Source organism: Bombina bombina, chromosome 6, assembly GCF_027579735.1.
Source record: "Bombina bombina isolate aBomBom1 chromosome 6, aBomBom1.pri, whole genome shotgun sequence".
Lineage (NCBI taxonomy): Eukaryota > Metazoa > Chordata > Amphibia > Anura > Bombinatoridae > Bombina > Bombina bombina.
In genome coordinates this window covers 816,638,559-816,660,720 of record NC_069504.1, presented here as the reverse complement: position 1 = coordinate 816,660,720, position 22,162 = coordinate 816,638,559, and the positions used below count along the sequence as shown (strand labels likewise).

General features: G+C 39.7%; 1 protein-coding gene across 1 annotated transcript in view; it reads right to left on the bottom strand.

Moving 5' to 3' along the window:
* Positions 1-1,955: 1,955 nt before the first annotated feature.
* TMEM127 (transmembrane protein 127) overlaps positions 1,956-22,162 on the bottom strand; it is a 51,968-nt gene continuing 31,761 nt past the window's right edge. The window contains exon 4 of the mRNA XM_053718184.1: positions 1,956-3,375. Coding sequence (XP_053574159.1) covers positions 3,071-3,375 — 305 coding nt within the window. The 3' untranslated portion in view covers positions 1,956-3,070. The remainder of the gene's footprint in view (positions 3,376-22,162) is intronic.

The following is a 22,162-nucleotide window of genomic DNA, read 5'->3' as shown; positions in this document are numbered from 1 at the left end:
TGAGATACAACATTAACTTCCAACACCTTATTAAAAGGGAAACTACTACTTGTAAAAACACGTACATAATTGAATAGCATAGATCTAAATGCAAATTACAAGTCTTGGATTGTTTAGAACATGTTTAGCCAATTAATTTAGTCATGAGACACTTTAAGAAAATCTGGACTACTCACCTGCTGCAGAAATGCATTGTTTAAAATACAGTACACACAACACAAAAATAAACCACACACACACCTCATGTGCATGCCACCCTTTCTTCACCATGATGAGACAATTGATGTCTATTGTCTGTGGTTTTTTTGTATTGTTTGTGTGTACTGCTGTAACACTAAGTAACTACATATTTGTGATCCCATAAAGATAATCAAGAAACTAGTAGTTCAATGCTACTTATTTTAATTGTCTAGTACTACTACTGTGTATGTGTTCCAGATTCACTGTGATGTTTGCCTGTCAGGAGAAAGTGCTCTGTTTTATGAATGTTGTTTACAGCACACCTGTAATTTATTGTACCGCATATAAGGGATTTATGTTTTGTTTTCTGAGGATGACCATTTTCACACAAATAATAATGGTTTTAATTTAATGTTAATTTAGACATTTATTTATGTTAATGTTTTACAAGTGTATACTATATATACATTTAAATATTTATTGTAGAAGTACACTGCGTGCACTGCATTTACACTACTACTTCAGTTTGATGCCATTTAGTATCTACTGTTCTAAATAAATACTGTTGTTGTCTGCCTGATAAAATAAAAAAAAAGTTCTTCTGACTGCTTGAATTTTTTTTTTCTGAATAATTTAAATAATGGGCATAATTAGGAAACTAATCGCGATGCATCGTAGAATCGAATCAAATCGTTGACATGATAATCATAATCGAATCGCGAGACCAGTGAAGATGCGCACCCCTAATACATATACGGCAAAAATACCATTTAGTTGGAAAGCAAAAAAAAATAAAAAATACACCTTCTGATTAAAAGTGTCCAGTGCACATATTGACGTTGTTCCAGCTGGATAAAGGTAATTTGCCTAATCACAAATCTGAAAATCTCACCACAAATAACTTACAGTCTTATAAATACCACAAAATTAGGACAAATACCCAGAATCATATTTTAATGAAAATTTATGTTTCATGAGCATTTAAACTGAGCATAAAACTGAGGAATAACAGAGAAGGTTTGAAATGTTACAGCTCTGTAACCTGTGAAAACATTCATAAAAATGTTTTATTTTTTTTCTTTATTGAACATTTCTGGTTGCATACAATTATGAAAATATTTATAATTTTATATGTAGAATAATTACACCCAGTATATATTATATTAGTACAAGGATGTCTGCAAAGTGGTTTTTATTATAAAATAAAATTATATTATGAATAACAATTTTTACATTCTGGGAAAATGACAGTAATCTTTCATCTTGTATGCCTAAATTCTTAATGATATGGGAAAAAGCTATTTTTTTTATTTAGAAAACATTACAATTGTTAAAATATATACATACATACATAAAGGAAATTACAACTGATGAATAGAAAATTGCTCATTTGCCTACCTTTCACACTATGTCACGTTTGCTTAATTTTAATTTAAAATCATCAACTTTGAAGCCCCCTGTTTTGTCTTTTGTTGAGGTTTGGGCAATACACCAATTAGAGGCCAATGTTTTTAGATACCAGTTATTAGGGATACTGGTCATTTTCAAATAATTTTATGCAAAACTATACATCATCTTTACTTCACTTTAAGAAACTTTACATGCCTGAAAAGTTAAAAGCTTGTTAATGGAACTCTCCTTGGTCTCATAAACTAGAATATATATATATACATATATATATATATATATATATATATACACTGTATATATATATATATATATATATATATATATATATATATATATATATATATATATATATATAGTGTGCGTGTATGTATATGTATGTATGTATGTGTATATATATATAGTGTGCGTGTATGTGTATGTATGTATGTATGTATGTATATATATGTATATATATATATATATATATACATACTGTGTGTATATACACACACACATATACATACACACACTTAGAATATACTTTAGCAGTCAAGGTAAAATAGTTGATTGGTTGGCTTTCCACCCAAATATTTGTGTCCCTTTTAAAAAAGTTAGGGAGAATCTAGTATTAAAAAATGATTACACACACACACATAAATACATATAAATATATGTATGTATGTGTGGCAGAAGGCCATGGAATAAACATCTTTAATGGGTTTTTTTTTCCTGCTTAGGAACTATTGTTTCCAAAAGCAAAAGTCTAAAGATGCACATCATTTAGAGTAAATGTGAAACATAACCAGAAACACTACATAGATATAAATACCCCCCACCCCCACATTACAAACACGTTGCAACATGCTGTTGGCCAACAATTTTCATCCAGATATACTTGATGGGTGTAAATAGCTGTGAGAAGTTAGTGCTAAATACAGGATCATGCCAACGTTTTGGCAACATGAATCTTCCTTCAGGTTGGAGTTTTCAGATTCCCTAATAGCTATAATTTGTTTTGCCTCTGCAAGTTTAGTAAGATACTAAAACAGGACAAGACACAAATTTAGATAAAAACACCACATTAACTGCAGATAACTTCAGTATGGCATGTGAATCTGATGGAAAAATGTCACACCCTGCTAAATCTTCCATAAATATACAGGGCTGCTGAATGTCTGATCCAGACAAGTTTGGCTTATATAGTCTTTCCTTTTCCAAAAGATCAGATCAAGATACCAACCTATGTGAATTAAAAAAACATAACAGTAGAAAGTATATTACCAACAAAATACACAGTGACCTGGAAAGTTCATAAAATAAAAACAAAGGACTCTAATGAAGAGCAAAGGAAGCAAAATATAAAGTCAGCGGTGGGAACCCGAATTTAGAAGGGTAGTAGACTACCCCTCATCTAGATGTTGGGAGTATTTCCTCCCCTTGGTGCAAGCAGTTGCTCTTTCTGTTTCTCTCTTATTAAAGAAATAAGTCTTTTTTTTTAAACTCAAGGCGTATAAGCCGGCGGTGGTTGGAAGGGGTTCATGACATCGTATTCAGCTGGGTAGGAGTCAGCCTCCATCTCTGACAGCAGCTCCAGAGCCTGCTCTTCCTCTTCAGTGGGGTAATGTCGAAGGAGGTTGGCGGCAGTCGCCAGAATTGAAGCTCCACCGGCACCTGCCACAAGGTAGAAGCTAACGGCAAAGGTTACGTATACTTGGGAGCCGTGGTACTTTTTGTGCTGTTGTTGCAAAACAAGAATAAGCTCAGAGGCCCAGTAGCAGAATCCAATCACTGTTGCACACTGAAGGACTGAAAAATATAGCAAGAAAAAAAAGACAAATTAAGATGGTGGAGAAGTAAAACGAATGCAATAAACGAGGGTTTTAAAAATTTTTTTTTAAAAAAATGAAGAAACTCACAGCATCTGACAATAGATAGTTTTTTTTATAGCAAGAGACCTAAGCAAAAGTATGTATGTAATTCAGACACAGATGAAGTAAAAAAATTTCCTTAAAGGGACATTAAAGGGACATGAAACCCAAATATTTTCTTTTGCGATTCAGACATAACATACCATTTAAAAAAAAAAAAAAAAAAAAGTTTCCAGTTTACTTCTGTTATCAAATTTGCTTTGTTCCCATATTTAACAGTTTTTTTTTACACCAAGACAATGCTAGTTCATATGTGCCATATAGATAACTTTGTGCTCACCCCCGTGAAGTTACCGAGGAGTCTGCACTGGTTGGCTAAAATGCAAGTCTGTCAAAAGAACGGAGATAAAGGGGGCAGTCTGCAGGGGCTTAGATACAAGGTAATCCCAGAGGTAAAAAGTGTATTAACATAACAGTGTTGGTTATGCAAAACTGGGGAATGGGTAATCATGGGATTATATATATTTTTAAACAATTAGAATTCTGGAGTAGACTGTACCTTTAAGTTCCAAAAATGTCTCCTCTCATCTTTCTGAAGGCAGTGGCTACAATGGAAAACTTTACATGCTCATTTTGCAAGAAAACAAGTGAACATAATTGTTTTTTTCTAAAAGGATATAGATAACATTGTGCTCTCTCCCGAGGAGTTGTGCAGGACACTGCATTAATTGGTTAAAATGCAAGTCAATAGATAATAAATAAATAGCCATGTGATCAAGGGGCTGTCAAAAGAGGATTAGATACAAGGTAATCACAGAGGTTAAACGTATATTAATATAACCATGTTGGTTATGCAAAACTGGGGAATGGGTAATAAAGGGATTATCTATCTTTTTAAACTAACATTTTGGAGTGGACTGTCCCTTTAAATAAAATGTGCAGAATTATGTAACATAAGGATAGCCTTTTGTTTGAAAAATGTTTAATAAATATATTATTTGGCAGCTTATACTGTACTTACCTCATCTAGCGCTCACTGTATAATCACAGCGAGCCTGATGGCGCCATTCAACTACATGTATCTCGCCAGCGTTTTCATTTTGCACAAAGGCATTTTTGCACTAAATATACATTAGCAAGAATACTCTTACTGCGCAAGCAGGAGACCCAGTGCATTTTGTCTCATGAATACTCTGAGAGCAGACATTGACACTGCAAAGTCTAAACGGACATGAAACTCAACATGATTCCGATAAACCATGTCATTTAAAATCACTTTCCACTTTACTTCTATTATCAAATTTGCATCCTTCTTTTTGTGTCCTTTGTTGAAGGAGCAGCAATGAACTACAGGGTGTTAGTGAGCCAATGAGAAGAGACAAGTATGTGCAGCCACCAATCAGCAGCTAGCTCCCAGTAGTGCATTGCTGCTCCTGTGTCTACTTAGGTATGCCCTTCAACAAAAGATACCAAGAGAACAAAGCATTATTACATGTTATATCTGAATAATAAAATGCTCATTTTGACTTTACTTTCTCTTTTTTTTTAATTTTTTTTTTTACTTATACATCCCTTTAAAAGAATTCTATGGCAAGAAAACATAATAATGAGGCAGAATATACCAGTAAGTGCTGAGCAGTTCTCGTGTAACAACCTTTACCGTGAGCAAATAACTAAAGGGAAGCAATAACCAGCAGGCATCGCTTTGTAGCACAATGTAACCAGACAAAAGCACCATTCTATAATGCTTTTTTATTGCAGTTATTAATTAATTCTATCATGGCACTGATGTTTGTATTCTGATATTATGAATCATGTAGAAGATCTAGATAGGTTTGCCGATTGTAGCATTCCACAGGTTACCAAGCAGCCAAAAGCAATTTCCTTATCGGATTGCCACACAGAGCTCAGAAGGAGCTTATTTCACTAAGTTTCTGTTGCACACAAATCAAGCTTAGTATGCTTGTTTGTGAATGACCATTTGTGCACCCCCCGCCAAAAAAAAGTCATAATATAAAGGGGCATAAAACACATTTAATTACAATATTTTTAAGCAAAACTAACATTGAATTGCAGTTCTTTATCTGATTATGTGTTGTGGCCAATTAAAGGGATACTAAATATCAAAAATGTTATTGTTTAAAAAGATAGATAATCCCTTTATTTACCAGTTTCGCATAACCAACACTGTTATAAAAATACACTTTTTACCTTGTATTTAAGCTTCTGCTGACTGCCTCCTTATCTCAGATCTTTTGACAGATTTGCATTTCAGGCAATTAGTGCTGACTCTTAAATAACTTCACGTGCGTGATCACAGTTTTATCTATATGAAACACATGAACTAACGCCATCTAGCTGTGAAAAACTGTCAAATGCATTCAAATGAGAGGTGGCCTTTAAGGGTGTAGAAATTAGCATATAAGCCTACCTAGGTTTAGCTTTCAACTGAGAATAACAAGAGAACAAAGCAAAATTTGATGATAAAAGTAAATAAGAAAGTTGTTTAAAATTACACACCCAATCTGAATCATGAAAGTTTAATTTGGACTTTACTATCCCTTTAAGAACAGATATGCGTCAGGGTTAGGCATGTACAGCCTGCCATGTGCTCTTTCCACCCTCAGAACTGGAAGACAGCTTTGCAATATACTTTCATTATTTATTTTGCCCCCCTTTTCCTGTAATTTAAATCTGGAGATTGAGAATTTTCCAGTCGTGCAAACTGAAAGAGCACACGGCAGACTTCAGCAGGCCTAACCCTGCCACATACATATCTGTTCCTAATTTGCATTTTGTTATGTTATTATTTATGCTGGCGCCAAACAATGGAAATTTTGTAAACACAATGACGGTGGTCCGGATTGGCACCTCCAAAGAAGGAAAGTTGTGGGCGAAATTTGACATTAAAAAACAAAACAATTACAGAAACAAGGTATTAATATGTTCTAATAACATTCAGACTCTGCCAATATGTTAATCTATTGGAAGACTGCAGAAAAAAACATTGTAATTAGGTGATAACTTCCCTGTACAGGAACTACAGGAAAAGAGGGAGAAATAAATAATGAATGTTTATTGCAAAGTTGTTTTACTATACAATTAAATATTTTATATAACAAGTGCCTCATGTCCCTCAAAGGACAATTAAATACAGTAGATTTCAACAATAAAACAGCACTGCAATAGCACTTACTCAAATTTAAATGAGCACTAGATTTCTGACAAATTTCAGTTACTTCCATTTTCCCATCCCCATGTATCATGTGACAGCAATTAGCCAATTGCATGCATGCATATACTCTTGCACATGCTTAGTAGTACACATTTTGATAATGAAAGTAAATTAGAAAGTTATTTAAAACATCATGCTATATCTGAATCATAAAAGTTTAATTTTGACTCAAAAGGACATGAAACCCAAAAAATGTATTTCATGATTTAGGTAGAACATGCAATTTTAAATTTGCTTCATTCTCTTGGTATCATTTGTTGAAGGAGCAGCAGTACATTACTTGTTTCTAACTGAACACAATGACAATGGGTATATATATATATATATATATATATATATATATATATGCAGCCACCAATCAGCAGCTAAAACCTAGGTTCTTTGCTGCTCCTGAGTTTACGTAGATAAACCTTTCAGCAAAGGATAACAAGTGAAGGAAGCATAATTAAACAATAGAGGTAAATTGTTATGTTGTTTAAAATTGCATGCTCTTTCTGAATCATGAAAGAAAAAAATTTGGGTTTCATGTCCCTTTAAGTCTTCCATGAAGGAAGACATGGAAAAAATTGGGAGAGGGTTGGAGAGTTTGAAGATTTCATTACACGTCTATGGAGAGCTTAATGAACATTATTTAAAGGTAAACACAAAAACAGAATTTATGCTTACCTGATAAATTACTTTCTCTTGTGGTGTATCGAGTCCACGGATTCATCCTTTACTTGTGGGATATTCTCCTTCCCAACAGGAAGTGGCAAAGAGAGCACACAGCAGAGCTGTCCATATAGCTCCCCCTCTAGCTCCACCCCCCAGTCATTCGAACGAAGGTTAGGAAGAAAAAGGAGAAACCATAGGGTGCAGTGGTGACTGTAGTTTAAACAAAAAAGCTACCTGACTTAATAGCCAGGGCGGGCCGTGGACTCGATACATCACAAGAGAAAGTAATTTATCAGGTAAGCATAAATTCTGTTTTCTCTTGTAAGATGTATTGAGTCCACTGATTCATCCTTTACTTGTGGGATACCAATACCAAAGCTTTAGGACACGGATGAAGGGAGGGAACAAGACAGGTACCTTAAACGGAAGGCACCACTGCTTGTAAAACCTTTCTCCCAAAAATAGCCTCCGAAGAAGCAAAAGTATCGAATTTGGAAAATTTGGAAAAAGTATGCAGAGAAGACCAAGTCGCTGCCTTACAAATCTGTTCAACAGAAGCCTCATTTTTAAAAGCTCATGTGGAAGCCACTGCTCTGGTAGAATGAGCAGTAATTGTTTCGGGAGGCTACTGGCCAGCAGTCTCATAGGCCAAATGGATGATGCTTTTCAGCCAAAAGGAAAGAGAGGTAGCAGTCGCCTTCTGACCTCTCCTCTTACCAGAATAGATAACAAACAATGAAGGTGTTTGTCTGAAATCCTTAGTTGCTTGTAAATAGAACTTTAAAGCACGAACCACATCAAGATTGTGTAACAGACGTTCCTTCTTCGAAGAAGGATTAGGACACAGAGAAGGAACAACAATTTCCTGGTTAATATTCTTCTTAGACACAACCTTAGGAAGAAAACCGGGTTTGGTACGCAAAACTACCTTATCTGCATGGAAAACCAGGTAAGGTGAATCACACTGTAAAGCAGATAACTCTGAAACTCTTCAAGCAGAAGAGATAGCTACCAAAAACAAAACTTTCCAAGATAAAAGCTTAATATCTATGGAATGTAAAGGTTCAAACGGAACCCCTTGCAGAACTAAATTCAGACTCCATGGCGGAGCCACAGGTCTATAAACAGGCTTGATTCTGACTAAAGCCTGACTAAACGCTTGAACGCCTGGTACCTCTGCCAGACGTTTGTGTAAAAGAATAGACAAAGCAGATATCTGTCCTTTTAAGGAACTAGCTGATAATCCTTTCTCCAATCCTTCTTGGAGAAAGGACAATATCCTGGGAATCCTAATCTTACTCCATGAGTAACCTTTGGCTTCACACCAAAAAAGATATTTTCGCCAAATCTTATGGTAGATTTTCCTGGTGACAGGCTTTCAAGAGAAACCACGCTTTGATAGAATTAGGCGTTCAATCTCCAAGCAGTCAGACGCAGAGAAATTAGATTTGGATGCTTGAAAGGACCTTGTATTAGAAGGTCCTGCCTCATTGGTAGTGTCCATGGTGGGACAGATGACATGTCCACTAGGTCTGCATACCAGGTCCTGCGTGGCCACGCAGGCGCTATCAGAATCACTGAAGCCCTCTCCTGCTTGATTCTGGCAACCAGACGAGGGAGGAGAGGAAACGGTGGAAAAACATAGGCCAGATTGAAGGACCAAGGCGCTGCTAGAGCATCTATCAGCACCGCCTGGAGATCCCGGGACCTGGACCCGTAAAGAGGAAGTTTGGTGTTCTGACGGGACGCCATCAGATCAAATTCTGGAGTGCCCCATAGCTGAGTCAGCTAGGCAAATACCTCCGGGTGGAGTTCCCACTCCCCCGGGTGAAAAGTCTGACGACTTAGAAAATCCGCCTCCCAGTTGTCTACTCCTGGGATGTGAATTGCTGAGAGATGGCAGGAGTGATCCTCCGCCCACCTGATTATTTTGGTTACTTCCGTCATTGCTAGGGAACTCCTTGTTCCCCCTTGATGATTGACGTAAGCTACAGTCGTGATGTTGTCCGACTGAAATCTGATGAATTTGGCCGCAGCTAGCTGAGGCCATGCCTGAAGCGTGTTGAATATCGCCCTCATTTCCAGAATGTTTATCGGGAGAAGAGCTTCTTCCCGAGACCATAAGCCCTGAGCTCTCAGGGAGTCCCAGACTGCACCCCAGCCCAACAGACTGGCGTCGGTCGTTACGATGATCCACTCTGGTCTGCGGAAACACATTCCCTGAGACAGGTGATCCTGAGACAACCACCAGAGAAGAGAATCTCTGGTCCCCTGGTCCAGCTGTATTTGAGGAGACAAATCGGTATAATCCCCATTCCACTGTTTGAGCATGCATAGTTGCAGTGATCTGAGGTGTATCCGTGCAAAAGGGACTATGTCCATTGCCGCTACCATTAGTCCGATTGTCTCCATGCACTGAGCTACAGATGGCCGAGGAATGGAATGAAGGGCTCGGCAAGTGGTTAAGAGTTTTAACTTTCTGCCCTCCGTCAGAAATATTTTCATTTCTACCGAGTCTATCAGAGTTCCTAGGAAGGAAACTCTTGTGAGGGGGGAGAGAGAACTCTTTTTGATGTTCACCTTCCACCCGTGAGACCTCAGAAAGGCCAATACAATTTCCGTGTGAGACTTGGCTCTTTGGAAAGTCGACGCCTGAATTAAGATGTCGTCAAGATAAGGCGCCACTGCTATGCCCCGCGGTCTTAGAACCGCCACCCTAGCACCTTTGTGAAAATTCTGGGAGCAGTGGCCAACCCGAAAGGAAGAGCTACAAACTGGCAATGCTTGTCCAGAAAGGCGAACCTGAGAAACTGGTGATGATCTTTGTGGATAGGAATGTGCAGATACGCATCATTTAAATCCACCGTGGTCATATATTGACCCTCCTGGATCATTGGTAAGATTGTCCGAATGGTCTCCATCTTGAATGATGGGACTCTGAGGAATTTGTTTAGAATTTTGAGATCCAGGATTGGTCTGAAAGTTCCTTCTTTCTTGGGAACCACAAACAGGTTTGAGTAAAAACCCAGCCCTTGTTCCGCAATTGGAACTGGGTGGATCACTCCCATTGTATGTAGGTCTTCTACACAGCGTAAGAACGCCTCTTTCTTTGTCTGGTCTGTAGACAGACGAGAAATGTGGAACCTTCCCCTTGGAGGGGAGTCCTTGAATTCTAGAAGATATCCCTGGGATACAATCTCTAAGGCCCAGGGATCGTGTACATCTCTTGCCCAGGCTTGAGCGAAGAGAGAGAGTCTGCCCCCTACTAGGTCCGGTCCCGGATCTGGGGCTACCCCTTCATGCTGTCTTGGAGGCAGCTGCAGGCTTCTTGGCCTGTTTACCCTTGTTCCAGCCCTGGTAAGGTTTCCAGGCTGACCTGGGCTGTGAAGCGTTACCCTCTTGCTTTGCAGCAGGGGAGGATGAAGCGAGACCGCTCCTGAAATTCCGAAAGGAACGAAAATTATTTTGTTTGTTCTTTATCTTGAAGGACTTGTCCTGGGGGAGAGCATGGCCTTTTCCCCCAGTGATTTCTGAAATAATCTCTTTCAATTCAGGCCCGAAGAGGGTCTTTCCTTTGAAAGGGATGTTCAAGAGTTTGGATTTTGACGACACATCGGCCGACCAGGACTTAAGCCATAGTGCCCTGCGCGCTAAAATGGCGAAACCTGAATTCTTTGCCGCTAACTTAGCTAGTTGGAAAGCAGCATCTGTGATAAAAGAATTAGCCAGCTTAAGAGCCTTAATTCTGTCCATAATGTCCTCATATGAGGTCTCCGTCTGGAGCGCATCTTCCAGCGCCTCGAACCAGAAAGCAGCTGCAGTAGTTACAGGAATAATACACGCAATAGGTTGGAGAAGAAAACCTTGTTGAACAAAAATTTTCTTAAGTAAACCCTCTAATTTTTTATCCATAGGGTCTTTAAAAGCACAACTGTCTTCAATTGGTATGGTTGTGCGTTTAGCAAGTGAAGAAATAGCCCCCTCCACCTTAGGAACTGTCTGCCACGAGTCCCGCATGGGGTCAGATATGGGGAACATTTTCTTAAAAACAGGAGGGGGAACGAAGGGAAAACCTGGTCTATCCCACTCCCTAGTAACGATATCCGCAATCCTCTTAGGGACTGGGAACACATCAGTGTAAACAGGAACTTCTAGGTACTTGTCCATTTTACACAATTTCTCTGGAACCACCATAGGGTCGCAGTCATCCAGAGTAACTAACACCTCCCTGAGCAATAAGCGGAGGTGTTCTAGTTTAAATCTAAAAGCCAACGTATCTGAATCTGTCTGAGGAGAAACCTTTCCTGACTCGGAAATTTCTCCCTCAGACAGCACCTCCCTCACCCCAGCTTCAGAGCTTTTTGAGGATATATCGGATACGGCTACTAAAGCGTCAGAATGCTCAGTATCTGTTCTTAAAAACAGAGCTATCACGCTTTGCAGGTAACATGGGCAGTTTAGATAAAAACTCTGAGAGGGTATTATTCATAACTGCCGCCAAGTCTTGCAAGGTAAAAGAGTTAGACGCGCTAGAGGTGATAGGCGTCGCTTGAGCGGGCATAACTGGTTGTGACACTTGGGTAGAGGTTGACGGGCTAACCTCGTTACCTTCTGTCTGAGAATCATCTTGGGCCACATTTTTAAGTGCAACAATATGTTCTTTAAAGTGTATAGACATATCAGTACAAGTGGGACACATTCTGAGAGGGGGTTCCACCATGGCTTCTAAACACATTGAACAAGGATTTTCCTTGGTGTCAGACATGTTTAACAGACTAGTAGTAAAACAAGCAGGCTTGGAAATCACTTTAATCAAGTAAAAACACACTTTGAAAAAAACGTTACTGTGCCTTTAAGAGATAAAAAAGGCACACAATTTTGCAAAACAGTGAAAAAATGCAGCAAACTTTTCGAAATTTTTACAGTATGTACCTAAAGCATTAGTAAGATTGCACCACTAGCAATAAAAACGATTAGCCCCTTAATGCCAAAACCGGATCGACAGTAAGCCAAAAAAACGGTTAAAAAACGTTCAGCACCTTGTCACAGCTCTGCTGTGGCCCTACCTGCCCTTAGGAACCAGATTTGTGGGGAAAAAGCTTCTTATAAGCCCTCAAACTGCAGCAGGACCCTCCATGTGAAACAGCCTGAACTTCTAGTCAAATATAACTGCGCATCTGAGGCGCAAAATTAGGCCCCTCCCACCTCACTACGGTGCTTGTGAGGCCTAAAGAAACATTCTGAAGTGTTTTAATAATAGCCATGTGGGTAACAACCCCTGAAAGAAACCCAAAGGAACCATCAAAGTGTCTCAAAAAAACGATATTTTCAATAAAAACAGAATTTATGTTTACCTGATAAATTACTTTCTCCAACGGTGTGTCCGGTCCACGGCGTCATCCTTACTTGTGGGATATTCTCTTCCCCAACAGGAAATGGCAAAGAGCCCAGCAAAGCTGGTCACATGATCCCTCCTAGGCTCCGCCTACCCCAGTCATTCGACCGACGTTAAGGAGGAATATTTGCATAGGAGAAACCATATGTTACCGTGGTGACTGTAGTTAAAGAAAATAAATTATCAGACCTGATTAAAAAAACCAGGGCGGGCCGTGGACCGGACACACCGTTGGAGAAAGTAATTTATCAGGTAAACATAAATTCTGTTTTCTCCAACATAGGTGTGTCCGGTCCACGGCGTCATCCTTACTTGTGGGAACCAATACCAAAGCTTTAGGACACGGATGAAGGGAGGGAGCAAATCAGGTCACCTAAATGGAAGGCACCACGGCTTGCAAAACCTTTCTCCCAAAAATAGCCTCAGAAGAAGCAAAAGTATCAAATTTGTAAAATTTAGAAAAAGTGTGCAGTGAAGACCAAGTCGCTGCCTTACATATCTGATCAACAGAAGCCTCGTTCTTGAAGGCCCATGTGGAAGCCACAGCCCTAGTGGAGTGAGCTGTGATTCTTTCAGGAGGCTGCCGTCCGGCAGTCTCATAAGCCAATCGGATAATGCTTTTAATCCAGAAGGAGAGAGAGGTAGAAGTTGCTTTTTGACCTCTCCGTTTACCAGAATAAACAACAAAGACAAAGTTTGTCTGAAATCCTTAGTAGCTGCTAAGTAAAATTTGAGAGCACGAACTACATCCAAGTTGTGCAACAAACGTTCCTTCTTTGAAACTGGATTAGGACACAAAGAAGGCACAACTATCTCCTGGTTAATGTTTTTGTTAGAAACAACTTTTGGAAGAAAACCAGGTTTAGTACGCAAAACCACCTTATCTGCATGGAACACCAGATAAGGAGAAGAACACTGCAGAGCAGATAATTCTGAAACTCTTCTAGCAGAAGAAATTGCAACCAAAAACAAAACTTTCCAAGATAATAACTTAATATCAACGGAATGTAAGGGTTCAAACGGAACCCCCTGAAGAACTGAAAGAACTAGGTTGAGACTCCAAGGAGGAGTCAAAATTTTGTAAACAGGCTTGATTCTAACCAGAGCCTGAACAAAGGCTAGAACATCTGGCACAGCTGCCAGCTTTTTGTGAAGTAACACAGACAAGGCAGAAATCTGTCCCATCAAGGAACTTGCAGATAATCCTTTTTCCAATCCTTCTCGAAGGAAGGATAGACTCTTAGGAATCTTAACCTTGTCCCAAGGGAATCCTGCAGATTCACACCAACAGATATACCAAATTATGTGGTAATTTTTCTGGTTACAGGCTTTCAGGCCTGAACAAGAGTATTAATAACAGAATCTGAGAACCCTCGCTTTGATAAGATCAAGCGTTCAATCTCCAAGCAGTCAGCTGGAGTGGGTCGAACGGACCTAGAACAAGAAGGTCTCTCAAAGGTAGCTTCCATGGTGGAGCCGATGACATATTCACCAGATCTGCATACCAAGTCCTGCGTGGCCACGCAGGAGCTATCAAAATCACCGACGCCCTCTCCTGATTGATCCTGGCTACCAGCCTGGGGATGAGAGGAAACGGCGGGAACACATAAGCTAGTTTGAAGGTCCAAGGTGCTACTAGTGCATCCACTAGAGCCGCCTTGGGATCCCTGGATCTGTACCCGTAGTAAGGAACTCTGAAGTTCTGACGAGAGGCCATCAGATCCATGTCTGGAATGCCCCACGGTTGAGTGACTTGGGCAAAGATTTCCGGATGGAGTTCCCACTCCCCCGGATGCAATGTCTGACGACTCAGAAAATCCGCTTCCCAATTTTCCACTCCTGGGATGTGGATAGCAGACAGGTGGCAGGAGTGAGACTCCGCCCATAGAATGATTTTGGTCACTTCTTCCATCGCTAGGGAACTCCTTGTTCCCCCCTGATGGTTGATGTATGAACTTGGCCCTCGCTAGCTGAGGCCAAGCTTTGAGAGCATTGAATATCGCTCTCAGTTCCAGAATATTTATCGGTAGAAGAGATTCTACCCGAGACCAAAGACCCTGAGCTTTCAGGGATCCCCAGACCGCGCCCCAGCCCATCAGACTGGCGTCGGTCGTGACAATGACCCACTCTGGTCTGCGGAAGGTCATCCCTTGTGACAGGTTGTCCAGGGACAGCCACCAACGGAATGAGTCTCTGGTCCTCTGATTTACTTGTATCTTCGGAGACAAGTCTGAATAGTCCCCATTCCACTGACTGAGCATGAACAGTTGTAATGGTCTTAGATGAATGCGCACAAAAGGAACTATGTCCATTGCCGCTACCATCAAACCTATCACTTCCATGCACTGCGCTATGGAAGGAAGAGGAACGGAATGAAGTATCCGACAAGAGTCTAGAAGTTTTGTTTTTCTGGCTTCTGTCAGAAAAATCCTCATTTCTAAGGAGTCTATTATAGTTCCCAAGAAGGGAACCCTCGTTGACGGAGATAGAGAACTCTTTTCCACGTTCACTTTCCATCCGTGAGATCTGAGAAAGGCCAGGACAATGTCCGTGTGAGCCTTTACTTGAGGAAGGGACGACGCTCGAATCAGAATGTCGTCCAAGTAAGGTACTACAGCAATGCCCCTTGGTCTTAGCACCGCCAGAAGGGACCCTAGTACCTATGAGAAAATCCTAGGAGCAGTGGCTAATCCGAAAGAAAATGCCACGAACTGGAAATGCTTGTCCAGGAATGCAAACCTTAGGAACCGATGATGTTCCTTGTGGATAGGAATATGTAGATACGCATCCTTGAAATCCACCTTGGTCATGAATTGACCTTCCTGGATGGAAGGAAGAAGTGTTCGAATGGTTTCCATCTTGAACGATGGAACCTTGAGAAACTTGTTCAAGATCTTGAGATCCAAGATTGGTCTGAACGTTCCCTCTTTTTTGGGAACTATGAACAGATTGGAGTAGAACCCCATCCCTTGTTCTCCTAATGGAACAGGATGAATCACTCCCATTTTTAGCAGGTCTTCTACCCAATGTAAGAATGCCTGTCTTCTTATGTGGTCTGAAGACAACTGAGACCTGTGGAACCTCCCCCTTGGAGGAAGCCCCTTGAACTCCAGAGAATAACCTTGGGAGACTATTTCTAGCGCCCAAGGATCCAGAACATCTCTTTCCCAAGCCTGAGCGAAGAGAGAGAGTCTGCCCCCCACCAGATCCGGTCCCGGATCGGGGGCCCGCATTTCATGCTGTCTTGGTAGCAGTGGCAGGTTTCCTGGCCTGCTTTCCTTTGCTCCAGCCTTGCATAGGTCTCCAGGCTGGATTGGCTTGAGAAGTATTACCTTCCTGCTTAGAGGACGTAGCCCTTGGGGCTGATCCGTTTCTGCGAAAGGGACGAAACTTAGGTTTATTTTTGGTCTTGAAAAGACCTATCCTGAGGAAGGGCGTGGCCCTTGCCCCCAGTGATATCAGAGATAATCTCTTTCAAGTCAGGGCCAAAGAGTGTTTTCCCCTTGAAAGGAATGTCAAGCAATTTGTTCTTGGAAGACGCATCCGCTGCCCAAGATTTTAACCAAAGCGCTCTGCGCCACAATAGCAAACCCAGAATTTTTTTCGCCGCTAACCTAGCCAATTGCAAGGTGGCGTCTAGGGTGAAAGAATTAGCCAATTTAAGAGCACGAATTCTGTCCATAATCTCCTCATAAGAAGAAGAATTACTAATAATCGCCTTTCCTAGCTCATCAAACTAGAAACACGCGGCTGCAGTGACAGGGACAATGCATGCAATTGGTTGTAGAAGGGAACCTTGCTGAACAAACATCTTTAGCAGACCTTCTAATTTTTTATCCATAGGATCTTGGAAAGCACAACTATCTTCTATGGGTATAGTGGCGCGCTTGTGTAGAGTAGAAACCGCCCCCTCGACCTTGGGGACTGTCTGCCATCAGTCCTTTCTGGGGTCGACTATAGGAAAACAATTTTATAAATATGGGGGGAGGTACTAAAGGTATACCGGGCCTGTCCCATTCTTTACTAACAATGTACGCCACCCGCTTGGATATAGGAAAAGCTTCGGGGGGCCCCGGGGCCTCTAAGAACTTTTCCATTTTACATAGTGGTTCTGGAATGACCAGATAATCACAATCATCCAAATTGGATAACACCTCCTTAAGCAGAGCGCGGAGATGTTCCAACTTAAATTTAAAAGTAATCACATCAGGTTCAGCTTGTTGAGAAATGTTTCCTGAATCTGAAATTTCTCCCTCAGACAAAACCTCCCTGGCCCCCTCAGACTGGTGTAGGGGCCCTTCAGAAACCATATCATCAGCGTTCTCATGCTCTACAGAATTTTCTAAAACAGAGCAGTCGCGCTTTCGCTGATAAGTGGGCATATTGGCTAAAATGTTTTTGATAGAATTATCCATTACAGCCGTTAAATGTTGCATAGTAAGGAGTATTGGCGCACTAGATGTACTAGGGGCCTCCTGTATGGGCAAGACTGGTGTAGACGAAGGAGGGGATGATGCAGTACCATGCTTACTCCCCTCACTTGAGGAATCATCTTGGGCATCATTTTTACTAAATTTTTTTATGACATAAAATACATATAGTTAAATGAGAAGGAACCTTGGTTTCCCCACAGTCAGAACACAATCTATCTGGTAGTTCAGACATGTTAAACAGGCATAAACTTGATAACAAAGCACAAAAAACGTTTTAAAATAAAACCGTTACTGTCACTTTAAATTTTAAACTAAACACACTTTATTATTCTTAAAGCCTTAAAAGTATTGCACACCAAATTTGGAAGCTTTAACCCTTAAAATAACGGAACCGGAGCCGTTTTTATATTTAACCCCTTTACAGTCCCTGGAATCTGCTTTGCTGAGACCCAACCAAGCCCAAAGGGGAATACGATACCAAATGATGCCTTCAGAAAGACTTTTCTATGTATCAGAGCTCCACACACATGCAGCTGCATGCCATGCTGTCCTCAAAAACAAGTGCGCCATACCGGCGCGAAAATGAGGCTCTGACTATGATTAGGGAAAGCCCCTAAAGAATAAGGTGTCTAAAACAGTGCCTGCCGATATAATCATATCAAAATACCCAGAATAAATGATTCCTCAAGGCTAAATATGTGTTAATAATGAATCGATTTAGCCCAGAAAAAGTCTACAGTCTTAATAAGCCCTTGTGAAGCCCTTATTTACTATCTTAATAAACATGGCTTACCGGATCCCATAGGGAAAATGACAGCTTCCAGCATTACATCGTCTTGTTAGAATGTGTCATACCTCAAGCAGTAAGAGACTGCACACTGTTCCCCCAACTGAAGTTAATTGCTCTCAACAGTCCTGTGTGGAACAGCCATGGATTTTAGTTACGGTGCTAAAATCATTTTCCTCATACAAACAGAAATCTTCATCTCTTTTCTGTTTCTGAGTAAATAGTACATACCAGCACTATTTTAAAATAACAAACTCTTGATTGAATAATAAAAACTACAGTTAAACACTAAAAAACTCTAAGCCATCTCCGTGGAGATGTTGCCTGTACAACGGCAAAGAGAATGACTGGGGTAGGCGGAGCCTAGGAGGGATCATGTGACCAGCTTTGCTGGGCTCTTTGCCATTTCCTGTTGGGGAAGAGAATATCCCACAAGTAAGGATGACGCCGTGGACCGGACACACCTATGTTGGAGAAAAACGTTTGCCATGAAAGTAGTGTCAACCAGCATAAAACTAGCCCCGTTATGTAAGCTTGAAATTCCATACTTAGTCTCTGAATACAGCTTACCCTTTCCTCATGGGGATATTATCAGTCTTTTCTAGCATTATCACAGTCTTGTCTAGAAATAAATGACTGAACATACCTTATTGCAGCCTAACCTGCAAACCGTTCCCCCCAACTGAAGTTTTCTTGCACTCCTCAGTCCTTTGTGGGAACAGCAGTGGATTTTAGTTACAACATGCTAAAATCATCTTCCTCCCTGCAGAAATCTTCATCTCCTTTCTGCTAGAGAGTAAATAGTACACACCGGTACCAATTAAAATAAACTCTTGCTTGTAGAAAATAAAAACTACATTTTTTTACACCACATTCACTTTACCCTTCCGATTGCTTAGAGCCGGCAGAGAATGACTGGGGGGTGGAGCTAGAGGGGGAGCTATATGGACAGCTCTGCTGTGTGCTCTCTTTGCCACTTCCTGTTGGGAAGGAGAATATCCCACAAGTAAAGGATGAATCCGTGGACTCGATACATCTGTAATGTAATTCTCTAAAAAAAAATGTTTAAAAGGACAGTAAACAATATTTAAATTTGTCATAAAAGGTTCAATTATTTAATGTTATATTATGCATAATTAAAAAACAAATCAATGCACTTTACTTATTTTGCCTGCTTTCACTGCAATTTAACTCTCAAAGCTGTAGTGTTCTGACATTCAAACTTCACAGTGATTGGTTGAAATGCCCAGAAGCTTGTTTATATCTAATTGGCTACATCAAAGAAAACAAGATAAAAAAACATTCACTAGGCTTATTATGAGACGTCCCATTGGCAAAGATAAAACTGGCACTATGGTAATATGTAATAGAGAAATAATGGGCTTACCAATTAATAACAAGACCGGTGCTACCCTTAATAATAATACTGAAAAACTCAAACCCCATACAAGAACTAGGGAAAAGAAAAGGGTTTGTCTAGCACTCTTTCTCAAATTATATGAATAAAACTTAATCTTTATTAAGTCTAAGTAAAAATAGCAAGTATCCCTGCTAATCTGTGAAACAACCACTCCTATATCATATGTGGAAATATCCCCATTTCCTGGCCGATAAACTGCAGACGTCGGCTTCAGGTGCCAGAGATATTCCACACTCTACAAAAATAATATTAACAACAAACGCGTTTCGGCCTATGACCTGGCCTTTCTCAATGCTGAATTATTTTACAAAAGTTACAACCCGAGTACCCGGGTGAGCCACTTTAAAAACCCTAAGTCTGAGATAACCAACCAATCAAGACGCATTGCGTCATATTCTCACACCCCTTTACACAGTTCAGATTCCTGATTGCACAAGTTGTGGGTGTGTGCCTTACTTGAATCCTGATAGGTTCATGTCGTCACCTAGCAACCCTGTGGCTGGATACCCATTGTTTACTTGCGGTCATATGTTATACCGCTCCTTGCAATCCATAACTTTATCATCTACGATATAACGGTGTGTGTATGATCGGTTATTTTCCACAAGGGTCTTATACGAGAGGAATTCTTGTTTACACAACACACTGTGTTTATACTACTTGCAGCGTGTACATTAAGTGAAGCGTATTTGAATAGTGGTGATAATGGTATAACCTCAGTGTTCAAATTTACACCCCATAGTTACCACCTCATTATTCGCTAATTCTTATTAGTATTGCCGTGTCCCATGCCTGCAAAACCATGCATGTGTTTCTAACAAAATGACAGTTGTATATGATTTTAAAACATTTAAAAAAAACAATTATAACCATGAGACCTCGTTATGGAAAAACCAAGACCACCATCTTTCCCATGAGGGGTAGTTACCATAAAAATTTAATTCACCAGTCAAATGTATTTTTTGTAAGGAGGTAGCTGCATCAAATGATACAACACACACAAACACAATACCTCCTATAAAAGAGGTGATAACTCTCTTTCAAATAAGGGGATTCGTGCCCATCTATATAGTGGAAGATTGTCACTGACAATCACCTGTCTACTATGTGACATTTTGAGTATTCTAGCAGTCTAGCACTAAAAACCTCTACAAACAATAATATTGGTAAAGTGATAATTGTTATCTTCTAAACTTCAATTAACAATTTTTATTAAAAAGCATAAATTGTAGAATCTTTAATGTTGGTGCAGCAGGAAGGTGAACTGGGCTATTTCTCATGTGCTTTTTAAAAAATTGCACATTTTTACATTTCATATGTGGGCTTACTTGTTTGTTTGTTTTCATATTTGGATATGAGAAAACAATTCCCAAAGAGTATAATTTGTGTTAGTATGTCACAGAAAATGAACTAAAATTGATGGGTAAATGCAATCAGTGGAAATTACTAAAACAGATTTAGTACAAAAGTTTGAAATAAAGGGGATAAAGTCCCTTTAAGCTTGTGAATTTAAATAGCTGGTGTTCTATCAGAATCTGCTACCTCTGACTGCGCATGCTCTGTATTACGTATTCGCACTCCACATATGTTAAATAGGAATGTGTGAAATGCGATTATGTAAATAAGCCGCATGCGCATTTAGAGGTAGCAGATTGTGACAAGGAAGTTGTGTAGGATCTTGCTACCACTACGCATGCGCTGTTGAAATTGAACACTGTCAAACAAATTAAAAGTGCATATATACACATACATATATATATATATATATATACACACACACACACACACAAGTTCAATTATGTCTCACAGCAATGAAAAATGTGACGATGTGCTTTCATCACCGTGACAAGTGTTTGAACGGTGGTGTGTGTGTGTGTATGTATATATATATATATATATATATATATATATATATATATATATATATATATATATATAAATATATATATATATATATATATATAAATATATATATATATATATATATATAGCAAGCAAATGAGTGGGAAGTGTCACTCTCTGGATTTTCACAATAATGTTTGTAAAAAACATTATTGTGAAAATCCAGAGAGTGGGGGTGTGGCTACGAAGAGGCCATGATCGGTGGCTTTTCATGAAGCTCCTGGGATTATTAAAGGGACACTGAACCCATATTTTTTCTTTCGTGATTCAGATAGAGCATGACATTTTAAGCAACTTTCTAATTTACTACTATTATCAAATTTTCTTCTTTCTCTTGGTATCTATTTGAAATGCAAGAATGTAAGTTTAGATGCCGGCCCATTTTTGGTGAACAACCTGGGTTGTATTTGCTGATTGGTGGATAAATTCATCCACCAATAAAAAAGTGCTGTTCAGAGTACTGGACCAAAAAAAAAAGCTTAGATGCCTTCTTTTTCAAATAAAGGATAGCAAGAGAACGAAGAAAAGTTGTTAATAGTAGTAAATTAGAAAGTTGCTTAAAATAGCATTCTCTATCTGAATCACGAAAGAAAAAATTTGGGTTCAGTGTCCCTTTAACCTAAATTACAAGACAATCCAGATTACTCCTACTATTTCACACTTTGCTTACAGCAATTTACTATTGATTATTGTGTAATCCTGAGCTGAGTCATAATTGGCATAAGACAATACTGAACTAGCAAGAAATGATTTTAGGCTGTCACCTGCTCTTGAATCTTCCCTACCTCCTGCAGACTTACCAAACACAGTAAACTCACCATGGACAATCTGAGTACTTAAAATAGTAATATCTTTCACCGGAGGAGTCTACTTCTGAACAGATTGCACCACTTGGATTA